Below are 20188 nucleotides of genomic sequence, written 5' to 3'. Positions count from 1 at the left end.
GAATCAAAATCCAGAGAAAACCCAAAAAGGGAAATGGTTTTACATGTGCTGGCCAAATACAGCTGCTCTCTCTTTATATTTCCCTGACAAATTCTTCTTTACTTTTGTGTTCTGCTCGTTGTCACTACTGGTAACATGAGGCGCTACCTGCAGCACCAGATAGTCTAGGAGGACACAAACATACATGTGGTCACCCAGCACAATCTCAAGAGCCTTGAGGAGACGCCAGACGTTACACCAGGAGAAACCAGGATACTGTCAGTTACACCTGGAGAGTTGGACATGGCCGTAGAAGGGCATCAACCCAGCAGCAGGACCGGTATCTGCTCTTTTGTGTGAGGAGAACAGGAGGAGCACTACCAAAGCCCTACATAACGACCTCCAGCAGGCTACAAGTCTGCATGCTTCTGACCAACCTGTCAGAAACAGACTCCATGAGGAGGCATGCAGGCCCTATGACCTCTAGTGGGACCTGTGCACACAGCCCAGCACCATGCAGCCCGATTGGCCTTTGCCAGAGAACACCAGAATTGGCAGGTCCGTCATTGGCGCCCGTTCTCTTCACAGATGAGAGCCAGTTCACACTAAGCACATGTGACCACCGTGAAAGAGCCTGGAGAAGTTGTTGTGAACGTTATGCTGCTGTAACATCATCCAGCATGATCAGTTTGCCTGACCTTAATCTGGTGCAGTGGACCCTGGGTTCCTCCTGGTGCAGGACATGCCCGGCCTCATTAGGCCAGAGTGTGTCTGCAGTTCCTTGATGACGAAGGCATTGATACCATTGACTGGCCCTGTGGGTTCACGGTATTACCACCATGGGGAGCAGAGCTTTCAGCCGCTCTGCTCCCAAACTCTGGAACTCACTCCCACCTGACATCCAAACATTGACTCCTTCCCTCAGTTCAAATCCTCTCTCAAAACCCACTTTTTCAGGATTGCATTCACACTGTAGTTGCCATGCTGTTTTTACTTGCACTTTTAATTTTAATTGTTTTGTTATTTGTTTGCTCCTGTTTTAAATTGTAAAGCGTCCTTGAGTGACTTGAAAGGCGCTGTGAAATAAAATGTATTATCATTATTATTATTATTTCCCACATTTCCATGAGCACCTGAACGCAGCGCGTACTTCCTCCAAAATGGCGGCTCCGGAGTTGTGTGGTTTCTTCTTGGAGAAAAAGAAACGGTTCTGTAAAATGATGGTGAGCCGAGGAAGAAGGTTCTGTGGAGAACATGCGACCATGGTGAGAACATGAGTGTTTACATGTAGAGAACATGCGACCATGGTGAGAACATGAGTGTTTACATGTAGAGAACATGCAACCATGGTGAGAACATGAGTGTTTACATGTAGAGAACATGCAACCATGGTGAGAACATGAGTGTTTACATGTAGAGAACATGCGACCATGGTGAGAACATGAGTGTTTACATGTAGAGAACATGCAACCATGGTGAGAACATGAGTGTTTACATGTAGAGAACATGCGACCATGGTGAGAACATGAGTGTTTACATGTAGAGAACATGCAACCATGGTGAGAACATGAGTGTTTACATGGACATGATTCAATTTACATGTTTCATATCATAAAGTTTAGATTTAGATCATTAAATCTGTGTGATTGGATAGTGAGCAGGGGGCGGGGCTTATACAGACACCGAGTTAACAGTGATGAGCTGCAGCGGAAGTTTGCCATGGCAGCAGACCCAGTTAAACCTCCCATCGTAGTACTGGTCAGCCACAGAGTCCCTCCTGACCCTGAGGAACCAGCAGCCCTGTGGTGAAGACCCCTGAGAGGAACATGAGTCTTCATCTGTCCAACTGTCATGTTTCCTGTTTGCAGGAGGAAGGAAACAGCAGCAGGAGAATAGTGTGTCCTCTTGACCCCAAGCAGTGAGTCAAACTGATTGATCAGGTTATTAATCACATGTTTTATCACTGATCGATAAACAGAGAAATGAATGATCATTTGTTTTGTTTGTACTGTGTGTGTTCAGCACTGTGAGTGAAGACAAACTGGACAAACACCTGAAGAAGTGTAACTCCAGAGAGAAAGAGAAACCCGTGAGTCTGAACTGGTTCATCTCTGTCTGAGGTCGAAGGTCGGGGGGGTTAATGTGTTCGATGCTCCTCAGGTTTATTATGTGGAGAACATAAACGCTGGATCCGCCGATGGAGACGAGTGTCAGCAGCAGGTAACACGTGATCAGCTGATCAACTCACTCTACAACCATGCTAATGATGTTGCTCATGCTAACACTTCTGTGTCAGGTGAGTCTGAGTGAGCTGAGCCGGACGGAGTTACGCTCTCTGCTGGACAAACTGAGGACTGCAGTCACAGGTGAGCTGCTGCTTCTCCTCTACCTGACAGCGCCACCTTCAGGACATGTCAACTTTATTCATATAGCACATTTAAAACAACTTGACCAAAGTGCTAGCCTGATGTTGTCATACTCATAATTCTAGTCAGCATGTGAGTCTGAGACCGCTCCATTGGGCTGTGATTGGGGGGGGGGGGCGTGTTTCAACCGAACCAGAAAAAAAAAAGCCTCTTGTCTCAATTGGATAGACCTACAACCAATCAGAGCAACATAGTATGTGACGTATGTTAAGCGACGCATTGTGAGTTATTTACTAACACCGGGTTCACACCGGATGCTGTAGCAGCGCCAAGCCTTAAAGAACAGCTGGCTCCCATCCACTCCCATGTTAAACCTCTGTGCCGGTCACACCGGAGGCTGAAGCACCGCGCGGCGCCAAGGCTGCCTCGCTACCTACTCTCCATGTAGGCTTGAGTGGAGAATACGTAATTTACCCCCCGACACCCGACATTGAACGGAGCAAACAGCGAAGTTCTTCAACATGGATGACATTAAATTAATAATTGAAGTGGAGAAGTGCAGTGAGTTGCATGATCCTCGGAACATGTTGTATAAAGACAACACCAAGGAGGACACATGTTGGGACGCTGTTGCTTAATGTTGGAGCAACAAGTAAGTATATGCTTTTAATCTACTGGATCAACGGGTGATATTATCAGCGCTGCCCGGCGGTTCAGTGTTCTCTGTTCCTCTTTCAAAATGAATGGCTGTCGATTTCTTCTAAAACAGACTCAATGCAGCAGCTACACATCTCAGCTCGCCAGCGGCAGCCATGTTTGTGGAAAACAAAGTCAACACAAGCGTTTGATGACATGGTTGATTACATTACCGTTGATCATCTGTCCATCATGGTATAAAGCCCGCCCTGACAATCTGATTGGTCCGGTCGATTTCTAACCGGACTCCAGACCGAACTTCCCGACCTCAAATGTTGTGGGCGGGGCTAAGTTCGTCTGGCACCCAGGCTACCAAAGTGCTGTACAGGATGAGTGGCACGGCCAAGGACAGTTACAACCTAATACATTAAAGTTCAAGTAAAACAAATAAAATACAATAATGTAAAATAAAAATATATAAGAATAATAATAATAAAAACAATAGAACAAAATAAAATATAAGAATACGATAAGAAAAATAAAATCAGGTGCACTGAAACGCACTCAATGGAGAGCCTGAGAGAACAGGTGTGTTTTATAATGATTAGTGTTGAAGACGGGGCAGATCTAATGTGAAGTGGTTGTTGTTCCACAGGTTTGGGGGCGGCCAAAGGAAGCCAGTGTAGGAGGTGTAGCACGGGGGGGTCTGGTCTTTCTCAGCAGGCGAGCAGCAGCATTTTGGACTAGCTGCAGTTGAATGGATGCTTTGTCTAAGCCTATATACAGGGAATTACAGTAATCCAGCCGGGAGGCTATGAATGCATGTATAATTGTCTCTAGGTCCTTTTGTGGTAGGTAGGCCTTCACTTTGGCAATTTGTCGGAGTTGAAAAAATCTACCTCTGACTACTGAGGAGATTTGTTTCTCTAAATTAGAGATGCTGTTAAACCCTCATGGAGATTCGGTCTCTCCACAGTCTCATGTCATCACTGTTGTTGTAGATCTGCAGTGTAACGTGGAGGACAGCGTAATGTCTCATCCTGCCCTCCAGGGGGAGCTTAATAACCCAAAGAATGGAGACTCAGCCCATAAACACCTGAAACAGCAGGTACAGAAAGATTTAACTCACCTGAATCACATTCTTCTTCAAGAAGCAGAGACAGACCAGGTCCTGTCTAACCTGTCAGGTGTGCCCAGTCTTCTATTCTAGGTCACCTAGAGGAGCTGGGGCTGCTGGGAGGGGGGCGATGCTATGTGGAGTTTGGCGCAGGTCGAGGGAAACTGTCTCACTGGATCCACGAAGCCCTGAAGACCTGCAAGGACCTGCAGCTGCTGCTGGTGGAGCGCTGTAGCACCCGCTTCAAGGCATGACGCAACCTGACAGCTCCAGACCACCGACTTGAGACTTGAGATTCACTGACTCGATTCTAAATTTGACTCCAAAATACAAAATCTCCACACTAACCCCTAACTGCACTTAATTCCTGACGCCTAACTGTCCAAAACTAGACTGCTTGAATCAAGAATCAGTGACTCCAGGCTCCTGGAGTCCAGACTCCCTGACTCCAAATAAGTCAACCTGGTCTCTGTTCTTCTTTAGGTGGACGGGAAACATCAGGATGTTGGAGTTAAGTTTGAGAGGCTGCAGGTTGACATTCAACATCTGGATTTAAGTAAGAGACAAACATCCAGAGAACCTGATGGTTTAAGATCTGAATCCATCTGTTCATGGTCTTCTGTTCTGACTCTGTGGATGTTTCCAGGTAAAGTTCCTCTGCTCCGGAAGAAACATCTCCCATTAGTCGGAGTCGGCAAACACCTGTGTGGAGCAGCGACAGGTGAGAACGCTGTGCTTCACTGAGCTCAGCTCGTCCACAGGCTGGACCTGATCGGATTCAGAGAGCGCTGCTCCTTGATGGTCGAGGTCCTGGGAGCACAGTTGACTAACTGAGCTGAGACCAAATGGTTTTGACGTAACACTAACTGATCTGCCTTTCCAGTTGCAGCTGAACATTAACAGGTTTCTGTCTCAGATCTGGCTCTGCGCTGTTTGCTGGAAACACCAGGACTGAGAGAGGAGACTGAACCACCACCAAAACGCCTCAGAACCTCAGAACCAGCTGCTGGTCCAGACACAGGTTCTGTCTTGAATGATACAGGACTAGTTTCTGATCCTGGTCCTGCATCTGGTGCTGTCCTTGGCCTGGCAGTGGCGCTGTGCTGTCACCATCGCTGTGAGTGGCGCCACTACGTGGGTCAGCAGTTCTTCTTGCAACAAGGACTCGGAGCTTCAGAGTTCTCCGCTTTCTGTCGAATTTCCAGCTGGGCCACATGTGGACTCAGACCGACCAATCAGGATGCAACCAGGCCGGGAGGAGACGAGGAGGAGCACGAAGCCGCAGAGGAGACAGATGCTGTGAACGGGTAACTTTTTAAACTCCTCCAGGTGGTCACAGCAGCAGTGTAACGATACATCAGCCGTCCAATCAGAGAGAAGTCCTGTTAGTAAGTGTTCAAGAGCAGCAGCAACACGTGACTGGTCCAAAACCAAGAGCCTCAACCAATCCACTGGGGCGGGGTTACCTAGTTACCAGCTTGAACCTTTTAACTGCCGTTTTAAAAAGTGTGAATGTTTATTGGATAAAAGCGTCAGCTAAATGAAATGTAATGTAATGTAAAGACAGAAGAACATGGAGGACGGTAGCGTTCACACAGGGTTCAGGGATGATGTAGCGGCTCTTTAGCATGTGGCGCAGAACCAGCAGCTTGGTTCATGTTGGTGTAAAGAGGCCATGAACAGAATGTGAACCGTTTGTCCTGAGGGGGGCGCTAGAGGGCAGGAACAGATCAGGGACATTAGATGATTAACCGATTCTGTGTCTGCAGGTTTTTGTCGGCAGCTGAACGGGAGCAGGTCGGTCGACTCTGTAAACTTCTTATCGACAGCGGCAGAGTTCACTTCCTCACGACTAAAGGATTCGACAGCAAACTGAGTCGCTACGCCGACGCTCAGGTGACCCTGGAGAACGTCCTGCTGACCGCCGTGCCCTCACCGCGACCTCTGTCCTGAGGTCAGGTTCAGGGATTGAGTTCAATTTCCAGTTTTAAATTTCCAGTCATATAAAATAAAGATCAAGACTTTTTAAAATGTCACCTTGAAACTTTTGTGAGAAATGAGACTTACATGTTTTTGTGAAATCATGAGACTGAGTTTAATGTTTGATAAAGTTTCTGTTGAGAATTTTCTGCTTCCTGTTTATGCGTTCTGACACATCACAGGGTCACAGCAGGAGAAGGCGAAAGTTCATCAGCATAATGAAGTGTCAGCAGACTTGACTCTTTCAGCCCTAGACAATAAAACGTTTAGATTGAAAAGCTGCAGCAGAAGAAGCTCAGCAACACATCAGGTCTGAAGATCCTCTGCAATGTTCAGAAAAGAAACAATTATTAGTTATTCATCAGTTAATTATCAGGGAGTTATAATCAAACATTTTATAGTAAGAATATTAAACATTCATTTTAGTGTCATGTGTATCAATTAGTGTTATTGTTAATAGTTGTAGTCATTTTGAAGTTAATTCATTTGAACTGAAGGTGTTATCGAAGCTTCAGCTGTTTCTCTCGAGCTTCTTCAGTAAATTAACTGAGTGAAAAACACAGGAAGAGACGTTTGAGTTTTGACCGAAGAAAACTGATGTTTTAAAATAACTTCCTCCTCGCCGTCCACGCCTGCTTTGACCTGCTTTGACCTGCTTTGACCTTATTGACCTGCTTTGACCTGCTTTGATCTGCTTTGACCCTAACCCTACAACAGAGGGGTTTTGTTCTGGAAACTAATGAGCACATTTTGATTGGTTCTTCTTGCTGCTTCCCGCCCTGCTTTGCATCTTTGCGAGAAGAAATGATGAAGTTAGATCCAATCACAAGACACGAGTGGGGCCACATTTGAATGCCAGGTGTGAACCGGACCATGGAGTCACACTCATGTTCACCCTGACTCCTCCATGGACACACAACTTAGTCACAGAGCTCCACAAGGTTCTGTGAGTGCGGTGACGTGTTGGAACTAACGGTTGATGCGGTGCATGTTGAGCACAGCGTACGACCTCTTCCTGGCCTCCTCGATGTAAGTCTTCATGAACTCTCGTCCAAACATCTCTCTGTCATCATCATCGTCATCTTCATCGTCCTCAGCCTTCATCTTCCTGCATGGCAGCGTCACGTCCAGAGTCAGAGGGTTGTCCCGGAAGTTAACAAACCTGCTCAGAAACAAATACAAAAGACAAACAGGGACGACCGAGAGGTTTATTACGAGACCTCGTCTCAGGTACCAGCTCTGACCATCATCATGAAAACAAGAAGGCCCATCCCATCTCACCCCTTATCCCTTCCCCATTGTTTTGTGCATTCATGTGTGTGTGTGTGTGGGGGGGCTCTATAAAGATGTTTATGATTATTAACGATAGCAGCAACAGTTCATACAGTAACTAGGTAATAGGTATCATTGTTAATAATAATAATAGTTATCTCTGGAGGAATGGGTAGATACAGTTAGGTCGGACAGACCATCCTGAGGCTGGACATGTTTGTGGACAGACTGACCTGAGGTTGGACATGTTTGTAGTCAGACTGACCTGAGGTTGGACATGTTTGTGGACAGACTGACCTGAGGTTGGACATGTCATCCATCAGAGGGGGGATGTCTCTCAGTCGGTTGCTGCTGAGGACCAGCGTGTCCAGACTGGACATTCTGCTGATGTTTTCTGGGAGTTTCTCGATCTCGTTCCTCTGGAGCCACATTGTGTGCAGCTTCTCCATCCTGAACACAGACATATCTCACTGTTGATTGGCCGATGTCTGAAGGGGTGGGGCTCAGGAGGTGTGTCTCACCTGTGTATGTCCTCAGGTAAGTGCTGCAATCGGTTTCCACCCATATCGAGCCACTCGAGCGCTGGCAGTCCAACGATGCAGTCTGGAATGGAGGTGAAGAGGTTCATTGACAGGTCCAGGTGCTGCAGCTTCTTCAGGTTCCTGAACTACGGAACAGATCTTAGGTCAGCTAGATCAGAACCTGTCAGGAGCAGGAGTTAAATTGAGTCTGAAACTGGTTTACGTTAGTGCTGGTTCCTTAGAAGCTTGTTCAGGTTTTGGTTCGTACCTGGTCTGGCAGGTGGTCCACATCCTGGTTCATGGCAAGTTCCAGTTTCTCCAGATTTTCACAGCAGCTCAGCTCTTCGGGAACAAACTGAACTCTGTTGTAGCTCAGCAGCAGCTCTCGAAGCCGGATCAGCCTTCCTGAGACCAGAACCGGGACACCAGAAGAATCAACACACTGACACCTGTGACGACGGAGGGGTGACTGTAGAGGAAGTGGGGTCGGACTGACCGATCTGTTTGGGGATCTCTGTGATCCCGTTACGGGACAGATCAAGAATCAGAAGGTTCTGGAAGCTAGATATGAAGTGAGGGATCTTCTGTAGTCCAGTCCGGTGGATCTGCCACTCCTGGACCTGACTGAGCTGGATCAAACAGTCTGGCAAAGACTAGAAGAATAAGAATTATGAGAAACACGTCACTCATCTGCAGTCCTGGGGCCAGAACAGATCATCCAGCTTCTGCTCCGTGTGCCGGTACCTTCCACTCCTCCTTCTCGATTCGGAGAACCAGCCGTCCGTCTTCTGTCTGCAGCTTCTGTTTGAGTCGGGCCAGAATCGCCCGGTCCTCCCAGACCCCCACGAGCAAACTGGACCCCAAACGTCCAGAGACACGAAAACAAACATCATCAGACATGAACAACAAACATCAAGTGACATGACCTTTGACCTGTGTTGTGAAAAAGGAGGCTCTGCTGTCAGTCAAGCTGTTCATGTCTGTGATTGGTCATAGGCAGTTTCATGCACGTTGACAACCAGCGTCACGTGACCACTTCGCCTGACAGTGATTGGATGTTTGAGTTCAGCTGGATAACAGAACTCAGGTCCACATAGTCACTAATCACCACTTCACCATTCAAAAGATCTCATATGAGTGGGTGGAGTCTGACCTTCCAGTGACTCCGCCCCTGGCTGTCCTCCATCTGTGCTCCTCCTCCTTCCTCGCCCTGATCTTCCCCTCCCACAGAGCCTTGATGGAGCTGACGGAGACGCACGCAGACACGCCCATCATGATGACCTCTGACCTCGTCTTCTAGATGAACTCCCTGTTACACATTATTTATGACGTTAAATCACATCAGAGAAAACTTTTATCATGAAAACTATTAAACTATTAAACTATTAACAGAATGATGATAAATCCTGAACCACAAAGACCAAAGTGCTAATTACTTACTGTAGTTAAGTGTAGCAGTATTGTAGCACAGAGGTACTGTAGTGTTTATATATTGTAGTTTTGTTGTAGTATTGTACTATCAGTGTACCCCATGGGACCTCAGTAGTAGTATAGTAGTATGGCAGTAGTACAGAAGTAGTATCACTTCTCACCTGGTGGGACCGAGACAGCTGAAACATAACAAACAGAAACAGTTGTCCTCCATGTTGGGTCCTCTCTGCTGAAATCTGACCTCAGACCTGTGATGATAATTTTAGCTTTCAGGTCAAATGACCCCGCCTACAGTCACATGACTCCGCCCACAGCCACATGACACTTCTTCGTCGCGTGACCACGCCCACAGTCATATGACTGGAACTTCACTTCCAGAGGAGGAGTAGATACTGAGACGAGGAGGCCACACCCACTGAGTCACATGACGACTTGATGCAATGCACTCACGTTGGATCAGCCTGTGGTTTCAGTCACTGGGATTTTCAGTGTGGTTTTGAATCCAGTCCTCAAGGGGTTGATGGTTTTAGTTTCCATTGATCGTTGTAGCGTCATTTGGATCTCGACCAATAAACAATGGTCATCGGTACAGATTTTATAAATAAATCATTCAGATCTGAATTTAAAATCTGATTCAACTGGTCCCTTAAATGTTTGATATAAAAACAAAGGTTTTGACTTTTGATCAGGATGTGATGAACTTCATCTCTGGACGAGGTCACTTCACAGGTTTTGTTTCTTAGTCAACCAGTCAGACCAGTCCAAGACGAACTTTACCTGCAGCTGCTGCCACGTGATTGGCTGGCAGCACAATCACATGACCAAGCAGGTGATCCCAGTAGAGTGTGGAGTGTTCTGGTTTCATGATGCGATCGGTCACAAGAGTTTAAACCTGTTCTGTTAAATTAGATCTCGTTGTTTCGATCAGGTTTTAAACTTTATTAACATTCATCTCTTTACATGTAGTGTCAATAAAAACAAACACAAAGCAGAAAAAACAGTTTGTAACAGACGACCAACACCAAGTGCTTTTCACCCAGCAGCCCCCAGGGGGCACTGAAGAAGTCCAGGTGAAGAGACGGAGACCAGGCACAGCTCAAGGAGGAGGAGACCAAACACTAGAGCGAAGTCCATCAGGGGACACAAACGCTACTCCACAGGTCACTGCTCCCTGCTGGTCACAATCCTACAGCTACACTAATGTAATGTGAGCAGCAGGGACTATTGATACAGCAGCTGTTCAACACCAGATCAATACAGCAATCTATGTATCAATATCATCAATCTGATTAGTTTCTAAAGAATCTGATCAATCACTTCTGTCCACGTCAGTTTCCTGGAGACACAGATGATGATGCAGATGATGACTGCCTCCAATGACCCGATTAATAACAATAATAATAATAATAATTATTAATCGGCGGGGGGGGGGTGGGTGTTCTGAATACAGTTTCTGGTCAATTTATTGCAGATCAGTTATTGATTATTGAACCAGGAGTTCACTTTAACCTCAAAACTCTACGGTTGATAAGTCATATTGAAAACAACCCGACTGACAGACTGACCTCACCCCCCCCCCCCCCCCCCCCCCCGCCCAAAGGCAACAAGGAAACGATGGGCATCGAAGGTGAAGGCGTCCAGACAGATGAGGTGGGCGAGGGGAGGAGGGGTGAAGTTCTGATCCTGTGGCGTCTCCGTCTCCCGGGGCTGATGGGAAACAGTCCTCTCTATTTCAGGTCCAGCACCATGCTCGCCGGGTTCTCCAGGTACTCCTTCCACAGGTTGGAGAAGCGACACATGGTGGCACCGTCGATGATGCGATGATCCGCCGACCAGCTGACCGTCATGATGTGAGCCGGGACCACCTGACCGCCGGCGTCGAACCGAGGAAGAACCTTAACAGGAACATGAAGAAGCGTGAACATAGTTATTGCTCATTGATGAGTTTGATATGATTATGAATCCAGACACCGATGTTTATCTTGACGCATCATGCTGTTGTCATGGTAACTGGGCCGATGAAGACCATGGCGGTGGAACGGTCGGGGACAGGAAGTCGTAACTGGACCCACCTGGATTTTTCCCAGAGCTCCGATGGCGACCTGTGTTGGGAGAATCACCGGTTTGGCGTACGTCCCCCCGATCTGACGGAGACCAATCAGAAGACAGACAGAGGTCAGAGGTGTCACCGCTGTGTCGTCACATAGTTGTCAAACAATCTTTCAATTTATGTAAAGAGCAACGGATGTTAAAAAAAGAATCCTAGAGGAAACACTGATGATTTTGTTGATTCTGTCCAACATCAACCAAAGTCCAAAGGTCTTGAAGATGCAGGTATTTGTTGTGTTTGAAAAACTCTCTTGTTGAGGGGGAAGGACAGAGGATGTCTCAGCTTGTTAAAGCCTATGAGACAAACCATGATTTGTGAATATGGGCTATACAAATAAAATTGATTTGATTTAATAAAACATGCAGTGTCGGGTGAAGCTGTAACAGAACTGTTATTGCTAATAAATGCTAACATCCACTGTTGCCTCATTGCATGCTTCATGTGACACGTGGTCAACCTTCAATAAATAATGAAAATACTATCATCAGTTTTATTGATAGTATAAATTGTCAATATAAAAGTTTGTGTATCAATAATTTTTGAACATTTGAACAATTCAGCGATAATACTAATAACTGTGATAATTTTTGTCACAATAATTGTGTCATCTCGAGAAGCAGAATACTTGTGTGTTAGTTAATTGTTAGATTACGTTAGTTAGGTATAAGTTACAGAGCTGGACTCACTGATCCGATGTTCGACAGCGTGAAGGTTCCTCCGCTCAGCTCATTGGTTCCCAGTTGGCCCACTGACCCCAGCCCCTGCAGACGGTTCAGTTCCTGTGCGATCTCGAACACACTGAGCAGCTGCACGTTCTTCACGTTGGGAACCAGCAGACCCTGACTTGTGTCCATCGCCAGCCCGATGTTATGAGATGCCTGAGGAACAGGAAACAGTCATGACTGCCACCACCACAGCAGCTGATGTGGAGCCACAGAGCTCAGACTCATGTGAACCTAAACATTCATATGTTACTGATCTACTGACTCACACTCTACCTTGTAGGTGATGTTCTGACAGCTGTCGTCCAGCGAAGAGTTCAGGATCGGGAAGTGTAGGAGACCAAGGGAGGCAGCCTGAGCCAATGAGAGCACAGCGTCATGGGCCTTATTTACTAACACGTGCACAAAATAAGTGTGTGCGCAAAATCGCAGCCAGATTCATTCCACCTGCCATCAGCCAATTTAGTTCTCACCACCATGCGTGTGTTTGTGAATCAGAATCATTCTAAATTTACAGGCGCGTGTCTGCTCTGGGGGCGATGTGGCCAAGGGGGTAGAGCGGGCGTTCTCCAACATGAAGGTTGCCAGTTCAAACCCCACTCTTCCTCATCTGCATGCCGAAGTGTCCTTGGCAAGATACTGAACCCCTAAGTGGCCCCTTATAAATGTTGAGTGTACTAAAAATGTAAGTCGCTTTGAACAAAAGCTGAAATCAGCTAAATGACATGTAATGTAAAAAAAATGTAATGCTCTCTGTAATTAGCATACTGTCAAGACATGAACCAATCAGCATGCACCTCGTTATGTCCTGTGTTACCTTGATTAAGAAGGGCATGTAGCTGAGTTTGACCCCACGACCTTCAGCCACTGATCTGAGTTCACCTCTCAGCGCCACCAGGCGGCTCAAGTCGACCTCGTCACAGTAACCGAAGTGAGGAATCATCAACGCCGCCGTCATCGTCTTCACCATCGCTTTGTGGAAACCTCCAGGAAATAATATTTCGTTCAGTTCACTGATCAGATTACGATCTGGGTCAAAGTCTGGATTATGTTGGTAAATGATCTGTGATTATATGATCTTTAATAGTCTTGATGACGACTCGAAGCTCGAATGCAGTTTGTCATTTACAAATAAGAATTATGATTCATGACTGGACTTCAGACTTAATTCAAATCTGGATTCAAATCTGGATTTCAGTCTGGAGCAAGGTCATGACTACAGTCTGGGTTTAATTCAGGATTAAAGTCATCATGATAACCGTCTGGTTCAAACCTGAACCGTCTGGACATAGGTTTTATTCACTGATGACCTCTGACCTTTCAGGGGCTCTGTGACGTCCTTCCCGGTGAAGACGGGTTTCGAGGTCGTGGGCGGGGGTTTGATGGCAGCCGCTGTGCTCACGGGCCTGGCGGCAGCAACCTGGGCCGGTCCTGGAGTCTGGATCTCGTGAACTGGGGTCGGAGGTAAGATGGCTCCCGTCTGCTTCGCCAGGTAGTTGAGGATGTCTTCCTTCAGGATCCGTCCATCTTTACCTGTCCCCACCACCTCACTTAGCTTTATCTGACAGGACAAGTAAAACCAAGACCGGGTTATAGTAATGCAGAGGATGAGGATGGAATGAGGACAAATTGAGGACTAAGGACTGAATGGAGACAGACTGAGGACGGACTCACGTTGTTCTCCATGGCAAGGCGTCTCACGGCGGGGGTGGCCTGGGTCTTGTGTCCTTTGATTTCCTGGTGGGTGTGTTCTTCTCGAGCCATAGCGGGCGTCTCGACCACGTCCTCCTCCTGGATCACCTCTGAACCACAACAGACCAGTGAGTCTGGATTTGAACTCGGGTCCACAATAAAACCAGGACATGAGGTTGTCTCACCTGAGCTGGACTCCGTCTCGATGTCCACCAGCGGTTTGCCCACTAACGCAGTGCCGTCCACGTCGTAGTAGAGTCTCTTGATGACTCCGTCGTAGCGGCTGGTGATGGTGACGGACGCCTTGTCGCTCTGAACCTCACAGATGCTGTCAAACTGAGAAACTTTATCGCCTTCCTTCACGTACCTGAAGGACAAGGACAGGTCTTGATGAAGATGATGTCACAGGGCCAGTTCTACTGTTGGGGAGGTTTCAGTACTTACCACTCCTTCACCGTCACCTCCATGATTCCCTCACCGATGTCCGACAGTTTGAACTGGACGATGGGTCCTCGACTTGCTGAGGACAGAACGCACTACATATCAGAAGACATCATCAAGGCTAAGCTAGCGTACGTAGCAGCACGACGGTGACGATAGAGACATTCAGGTTTTCTGTGAACTAACCCTTTATGCATTAGTTTAGTCAAATCTTCATGCGTTATCGCAAAGCACATGTTTTCATAATATTCTGAAGCCCTATTTGACAGTGTGTCTCTGATTGGACAGTGTCTCTGCACAGTGGTGTGTCTCTGATTGGACAGTGTCTCTGCACAGTGGTGTGTCTCTGATTGGACAGTGTACAGGTGAAATGCTGCCACTTCTTAAATGAATAAAGTTTTGTTGCGAGTTTGAATTACAGTCTGTCCACTTCTTGGTTCCTGAAAACCTGAATGTGATGCGATGTGATGTGAGCAGGGGAATTTCTGACTTTCACAATAAAAGCACAGACGGTTTCAGAGGACCTGTGCGGACCCGGGTCTTGACTCACCCACAGTCGCGTGCAGAGTCCTGCAGCTGAACGTCCACTCATCTCTGTCACGTGTGACCGCGAGCAGCGGCAGAACGCGCTGCGACCGGAGGCTCTGCAGCCGGAAACACCTGCCGCGGTACTGATGAGTCAGCTGACCGGAAGACAAGCACATCAACACTTTATAAACACAGGTAGAGTCACGTACAACACTGACGTCACTGATGTTGATGACCTAGGCTGCGTTCCCGACAACTCGGATATTCTGACTTCGAAGCGTTCCGGTGCACGCTGATGACGCCAGACAAGCCCTGCTCCATGACCTAGGGGTAGATGAAGTTGGCCCGAGTTCACAAGTTCGAACTCCGACTGTGAGCTGTCCACTGCACGCATTGAAGTTGGAACGAAGCTTTAAAGCTCGTTCCCAGTGCCGGTTCAGTCTCTGCTGAAGGTTGTTAGCCTTTAGCCTCTAGCTGCTGTTTGACCCCTGTGTTGTTGTTTACTGTTTGTCTCTTGTTTGTATTGTTTCTCATTGATGTTAAACTCAACATTCCCGCCTTGAATCAATAAAGTTTGATTTCATCTGCAACTGCAGTATGCTAACTGAAGCTAGCAACCAGCCGCTGTGTTAGCGTGTACTTTTAGATTGTAATTCAACCAGTACGCGTTAGCATCGGAGTTAGCACGGCAGCTAACAGGCTATGCTAGAGAGCTAACCGGCTGAGGACATGACTTTAGCATCTGAACCTGTCACACTGTTTATTTCCTCACCAGCCGTCTGAGCGCACTGAACGAACCTCTGGTCACCGCCGCCATCTTTCCTGTCTGAGCGCGTCACAGCCTCACGCCCCAATCACAGACCAATCAGCGCACAGACTTCTTCTTCTTCTATTACGTCAGCAGTACACATGACGTAACAACGCCACCGGGCGGTCAGCGGAGGAACAACAGAAACACCATTTCAACTTTTTTTTAATTTGTTGACTTAAATCAACAACTTAAAAATAAAATGACTAAATACAACAAATATATATGATTTAATGAAAATCAAATGTATTTATAGTTAGACCACCACATCCATACTGTAATTTAATTTAGATAATTAATTTACAAATTGATTATATAAATCATATTACATTGACTTGGGTGCCATGAACACGTCTTCTGGTCTGATATTGTGTGGGTGTGTGTTTGTGGGTGTGTGTGTGTGTGTGTGTGTGTCTGTGTGTGTGCGTGTACATGTGTGTGTGTGCCTGAGTGTGTATGCGTGTCAGATGGGCGTGGTCAGTGTGATGGGTGGGCCCTCAGATGAGATGATAGACTGATAGATGAACTTTGTCATTTGTTGTTCAGACAGTTTTTGCTGCAGCAGGAAACTGAAGGTAAGAGAATCATGTTAAATAATCAACTGTTTTCTTTAGATGTGAAACTTTTAACGATGCAAAACAATAATTTATAATATTTGACCTCTGACATCAATACACATATATGATGAAAGTGATCGGCTGCTTTAATTTTAGATTAAATCTTTAATGTAATTTTCAATGTAACTTAGTCTTAGGAATGTTCCTGCTGTTGAGTGCACTACAAACGCCATATCTTTTATTTAAAAACTAAGAGTTCATGGTCCCTGACATCAGAGCAGTCACATGATCTGTGATGTCATCAGCAATCCAGTAAACGGCCTTACGTAAGAAGCACTAATCTAACGTTCTCCAGGTCCAACACGGTTTGTCCTGAATGTGGCGCTGTTCAGATTCACTGATGTATTGTAAGGGTTGAGCTCCGACCTCTTGTCCGTTCAACCTGTATGTGTGTGTGTCTGTGTGTGTGTGTGTGTTTGTTATCAGCACACCAACAGACTGACATATCGGAGACTAACAGCCTGAACTAAAACGATTGTAACACAAAAACCTAAAGTAGACGTTAAGACATGGTCCGTGTTTTATGTTAAATGTTAAATGTTACTCTTGACCTGTCACATGACCTGTCACATGATACATATTACACGTCCATATTTCCTTAGTGTGTTTCAGGTTAATTTGTGAATGGAGCAGCAGACTCTTATCAGTAACTAGTTACTCACTAACCCTCACCCGTGTCACGTGATCCAGAGTTCACGACCCTGGGCTGGATGCTGCTGTCTCCATGGAGAGAATAACAAACCCGTTTCCATGGGCACCAGCCTGTGGTCTTTGCTGTTTCCATAGAAACCAACAAATACTCGCTGCTGTTCTCATAGTAACCACTCATCATCTCTGAGGTTGCCATAGTAACTAGCTCAACTTCCATAAGATTGGATTCAATTTATTTTATTTTGGGATCGGGGGGGGGGGGGGGTTGCAATTTCATCTCCGTCAAACTAATTGTTACACTGAAACAAAATGATATGATGCTGTGATAACAATTGTTTTAATATTAATTGAATTCATTGTTTATCAGTAACAATCCTATCTATTGTTGTTTTAAAGAATGATCATCAGCATGAATTGACTCTTCAGATCCGGGCGCCATCTTTGTCCATCAAAATCATCACCCACAATCTCCACAGCGCCCCCTGCAGCGCCCCCTTCAGCTCCTCCTGCAGCGCCTCCTGCAGCGCCACCTTCAGCTCCTCCTGCAGCGCCTCCTGCAGCGCCTCCTGCAGCGCCCCCTTCAGCTCCTCCTGCAGCTCCTCCTGCGATCATGGATAGCACCCCAAGGAGGTGGATTCTGAAGCCTCTGTCACCACTGCTGCAACCCTCAGACCTGCGAACCATTGCCGGCCCCGCCCGTGGTGACGCCCCTGACCTGGACGGTCCAGTCTTCAGCTCAGACAACATCTCCGTCACTAGCAACCATTGTGTGGTCTGCGCTTCCCAGCAGGAGGATGGGTCCCCGGACAGAGGGAGCACCAGTGACGAGTGGCAACCCAGCGGCCCCAGCAGCCCCAGCAGTAGTTCAGGCTCTCAATGTGGCTTCTACTCCTTTGTGGAGGATCCATCGAGTCAAGAAGCAGAGCTCAACGAAGCCTGGATGGTTTCACCACAGCGGCAGGCTCAGCTGCTTACCTTGAGGGTAAAAAAAGGATTCAAACTACAGACCTACACCAGCAGCAGGAAGCCAGAGAGCCTATTCTCAGAGAGCAAAGAAGACTCACAGTACAAAGTGGATCCAGAGAATGTCATCAAAGTGGTGGGGGAGGAAGAGGAGAAGCAGCTTCGCAAGGAGATCATTCACAGCCAAGCACTGAAGAAGAGCCCAATGTTCAAAGATCCTCTGCATGTTTTGGAGGATCTGGATCTGAGCATATCCACAAACCAACTGCTAGATGGTTTCAGTTTGAGCTACCGTTCTGTGAGCTCCAGGCCAGAACCTCCTAAACCAGCTGAATCTGAGGCAGTCAACAAGGAGCAGATCAACTTCAGTGCTGTGCGACAACAGTTCCTGAAGATGGAGCAGGACCTGTTGAATCCCGTCCTCAACCCTCTAAAGTCCTCAGCAATACACCTGACTCCATCTTTTCAGCAAGATCCTGATGTGTTCTTGTCTAGACAGGAGGAGACATTCGACAGTGTGGAGGTGAGTGATGACACATATCAGTTTAAGCCATCAGAAGAAGATAAGAGCTACCCAGAAAGGAAGGGGACAGGGGGCAGCGGATACACCAGTGATGAAGGCATGTTCAATGACAACACTCAGCATGAAAGCATCGGCTGCAAGTCCACAGCTGAGTCTGAGACTCCAATTGAAAAGGAAATCCGATTAGTTCAGGAACGTGAGGAGAACCTGCGGCATTCTCGTGGCCTGAAGCACGCTGACAGTAAGAAGGAGGTAGTCGAAATCAAAACCAAACGTTTACAGTCATCGCTCAAAACTATCAAAGTTAAAGAAAAGACTTGTATGAGCTTCATTATTCAGCAAGACATTCAGAAGGAGATTGAGACTAGTGAGGAAACTCAGCAGTCGGGAGGGATCTGGGAACAACACAACCTAGATGTTCCACAGCAGCTGGAGGAGGTAAAGTGCAACATTGACCAACAAGACACGGACAGGAAGGCAGAGGAAAGACCTGCGTCTGTGTCTGGAGAGACAGATGTCTTCTTGTCTCCCTGCTGTCCTCATAGACACCCTGAAAAAACCCAGTTGTCCATCACTCAAGATAATTCAGCTTTCACCTCCTTCACTGTGAAGGACTTGAATGTCCAGGGGTCAGGACATTTGGACCAGGATCCAATTACTCCATCACACCCCTCCTTGCCCTCCTCCCCAGCACTGACACCTCAACATAAACTAACCTGGACCATGCCTCAATCTTGGAGGGAAAACCTGGAGTTCACTGGCCTGCAGTCTAGAGGACAAGGAGCTCCAGATTTCATAGAGATGGAGATCGAGGAGAGCCTGAGACGGGAACAGGAGTTGAGGGAGTCCAGGGAGAAAACCAATCATCAGCTCTTCTCTCCAACTCCGGGGCTGGAACAACCAACCAGGATGGCTGTCAGTCAGTTGCACCCTTCTGCAAATACAGGTATGTGGTTCTTGTCAAGGTCTGATTACAACCCAGCAAAATGCATCTGATTCCACAGGAGAGGAGCCTGAAGGTTCCACCTCCTGCTCTACTCGCACAGACTGTCACTGCCTTGTTTTTGGAGTGAATACTTGCTTTTGATTAATTTGATCAATTGGGACTCGAGATTAAGTGAAAATTTATATTTTTGAACATTTTCTAACGACTTCATTGCTCTAGTTAATTTGTGCTGAATTCTAACTTTAGCACCTCCTGCCTGAGGATCCCTTCTACAACTAGTAGAAGGAAACTTTACACCCAAATGGCTGCAATGCATATACATATATAAAGGTACAGCCGGGAGCCGGTTAGCTTAGTTGATGAGATAATGAGTAACTTAACGACGGAGCGACCGACATCCAGCAGCTGAGGTTCAGGCTGAGGTCCTCGTCAGTTTGACTGATGATTAACTGGATCCGAGCAACAACCTGCAAACAGGAAACTACAGAAGACCAACGTTACACAACCTGACTGTTGATCCCATGTGAGCCGATTAGTCGATAAATGATTTGATTAAAGATGAGGCGATGAATAAATATTAAGTTTATCTTCAGTTCATTTGACTGAAAATATGAAGCTTTCACCTGCATGAGGACGTTATCCAACATGAGGATCAAAGGGCAGGTTCATGATTTCTGTCACTCTCAATTCAATTGAATTATATTTTAATACGTTAACATTTTAGAGAGAGACACATAGAGAGAGAGACAGAAAGAAAGAGAGAGACAGACAGAGAGAGAGAGAGACAAACAGACAGAGAGAGAGAGACAAACCGAGAGAGAGACAGAGAGAGACAGAGCGAGAGAGAGAGACAAACAGACAGACAGAGAGAGAGAGACAGACAGA

General features: G+C 46.7%; 4 protein-coding genes across 6 annotated transcripts in view; 2 read left to right on the top strand and 2 right to left on the bottom strand.

Moving 5' to 3' along the window:
* Positions 1-1112: 1112 nt before the first annotated feature.
* Positions 1113-6134, top strand: trmt13 (tRNA methyltransferase 13 homolog). Of its 2 annotated transcripts, XM_062395358.1 has the most exons (12): positions 1113-1244; positions 1848-1897; positions 2002-2068; positions 2140-2199; positions 2276-2345; positions 3983-4089; positions 4179-4346; positions 4582-4654; positions 4745-4819; positions 5015-5215; positions 5304-5405; positions 5868-6008. In XM_062395358.1, exons 1-11 carry the CDS (start codon positions 1140-1142, stop codon positions 5399-5401), a joined length of 1074 nt encoding a protein of 357 aa, XP_062251342.1. In that variant the 5' UTR covers positions 1113-1139; the 3' UTR covers positions 5402-5405; positions 5868-6008. The 2 variants fall into 2 exon arrangements, with proteins under 2 accessions (XP_062251342.1, XP_062251341.1); XM_062395357.1 differs by having other exon boundaries at positions 5015-5405; positions 5868-6134.
* Positions 6135-6168: 34 nt separating this feature from the next.
* Positions 6169-9572, bottom strand: lrrc39 (leucine rich repeat containing 39). The gene is made up of 9 exons (XM_062395359.1): positions 9464-9572; positions 9025-9180; positions 8616-8724; positions 8368-8524; positions 8140-8276; positions 7872-8017; positions 7648-7800; positions 7053-7240; positions 6169-6401 (listed from the first exon to the last, which is right to left on the bottom strand). The coding sequence occupies exons 2-9, from the start codon at positions 9144-9146 to the stop codon at positions 6385-6387; spliced, it is 1029 nt and encodes a 342-aa protein (XP_062251343.1). The 5' UTR covers positions 9147-9180; positions 9464-9572; the 3' UTR covers positions 6169-6384.
* Positions 9573-10226: 654 nt separating this feature from the next.
* Positions 10227-15638, bottom strand: dbt (dihydrolipoamide branched chain transacylase E2). Its single transcript, XM_062395858.1, has 11 exons — positions 15568-15638; positions 14818-14950; positions 14271-14346; positions 14012-14193; positions 13809-13936; positions 13452-13695; positions 12952-13118; positions 12411-12488; positions 12099-12290; positions 11375-11446; positions 10227-11197 (listed from the first exon to the last, which is right to left on the bottom strand). Exons 1-11 carry the CDS (start codon positions 15610-15612, stop codon positions 11030-11032), a joined length of 1485 nt encoding a protein of 494 aa, XP_062251842.1. The 5' UTR covers positions 15613-15638; the 3' UTR covers positions 10227-11029.
* Positions 15639-17481: 1843 nt separating this feature from the next.
* Positions 17482-20188, top strand: part of misp (mitotic spindle positioning) — a 7972-nt gene continuing 5265 nt past the window's right edge. For both annotated transcript variants that reach the window (XM_062395026.1, XM_062395027.1), the window contains exon 1: positions 17482-19303. In XM_062395026.1, coding sequence (XP_062251010.1) covers positions 17482-19303 — 1822 coding nt within the window. The remainder of the gene's footprint in view (positions 19304-20188) is intronic.

The sequence above is a fragment of the Platichthys flesus genome, chromosome 9, assembly GCF_949316205.1.
Source record: "Platichthys flesus chromosome 9, fPlaFle2.1, whole genome shotgun sequence".
NCBI classification, from domain to species: Eukaryota; Metazoa; Chordata; class Actinopteri; order Pleuronectiformes; family Pleuronectidae; genus Platichthys; species Platichthys flesus.
Note: the sequence above shows the minus strand (reverse complement) of the source record. Positions and strands in the feature narration are given on the sequence as shown.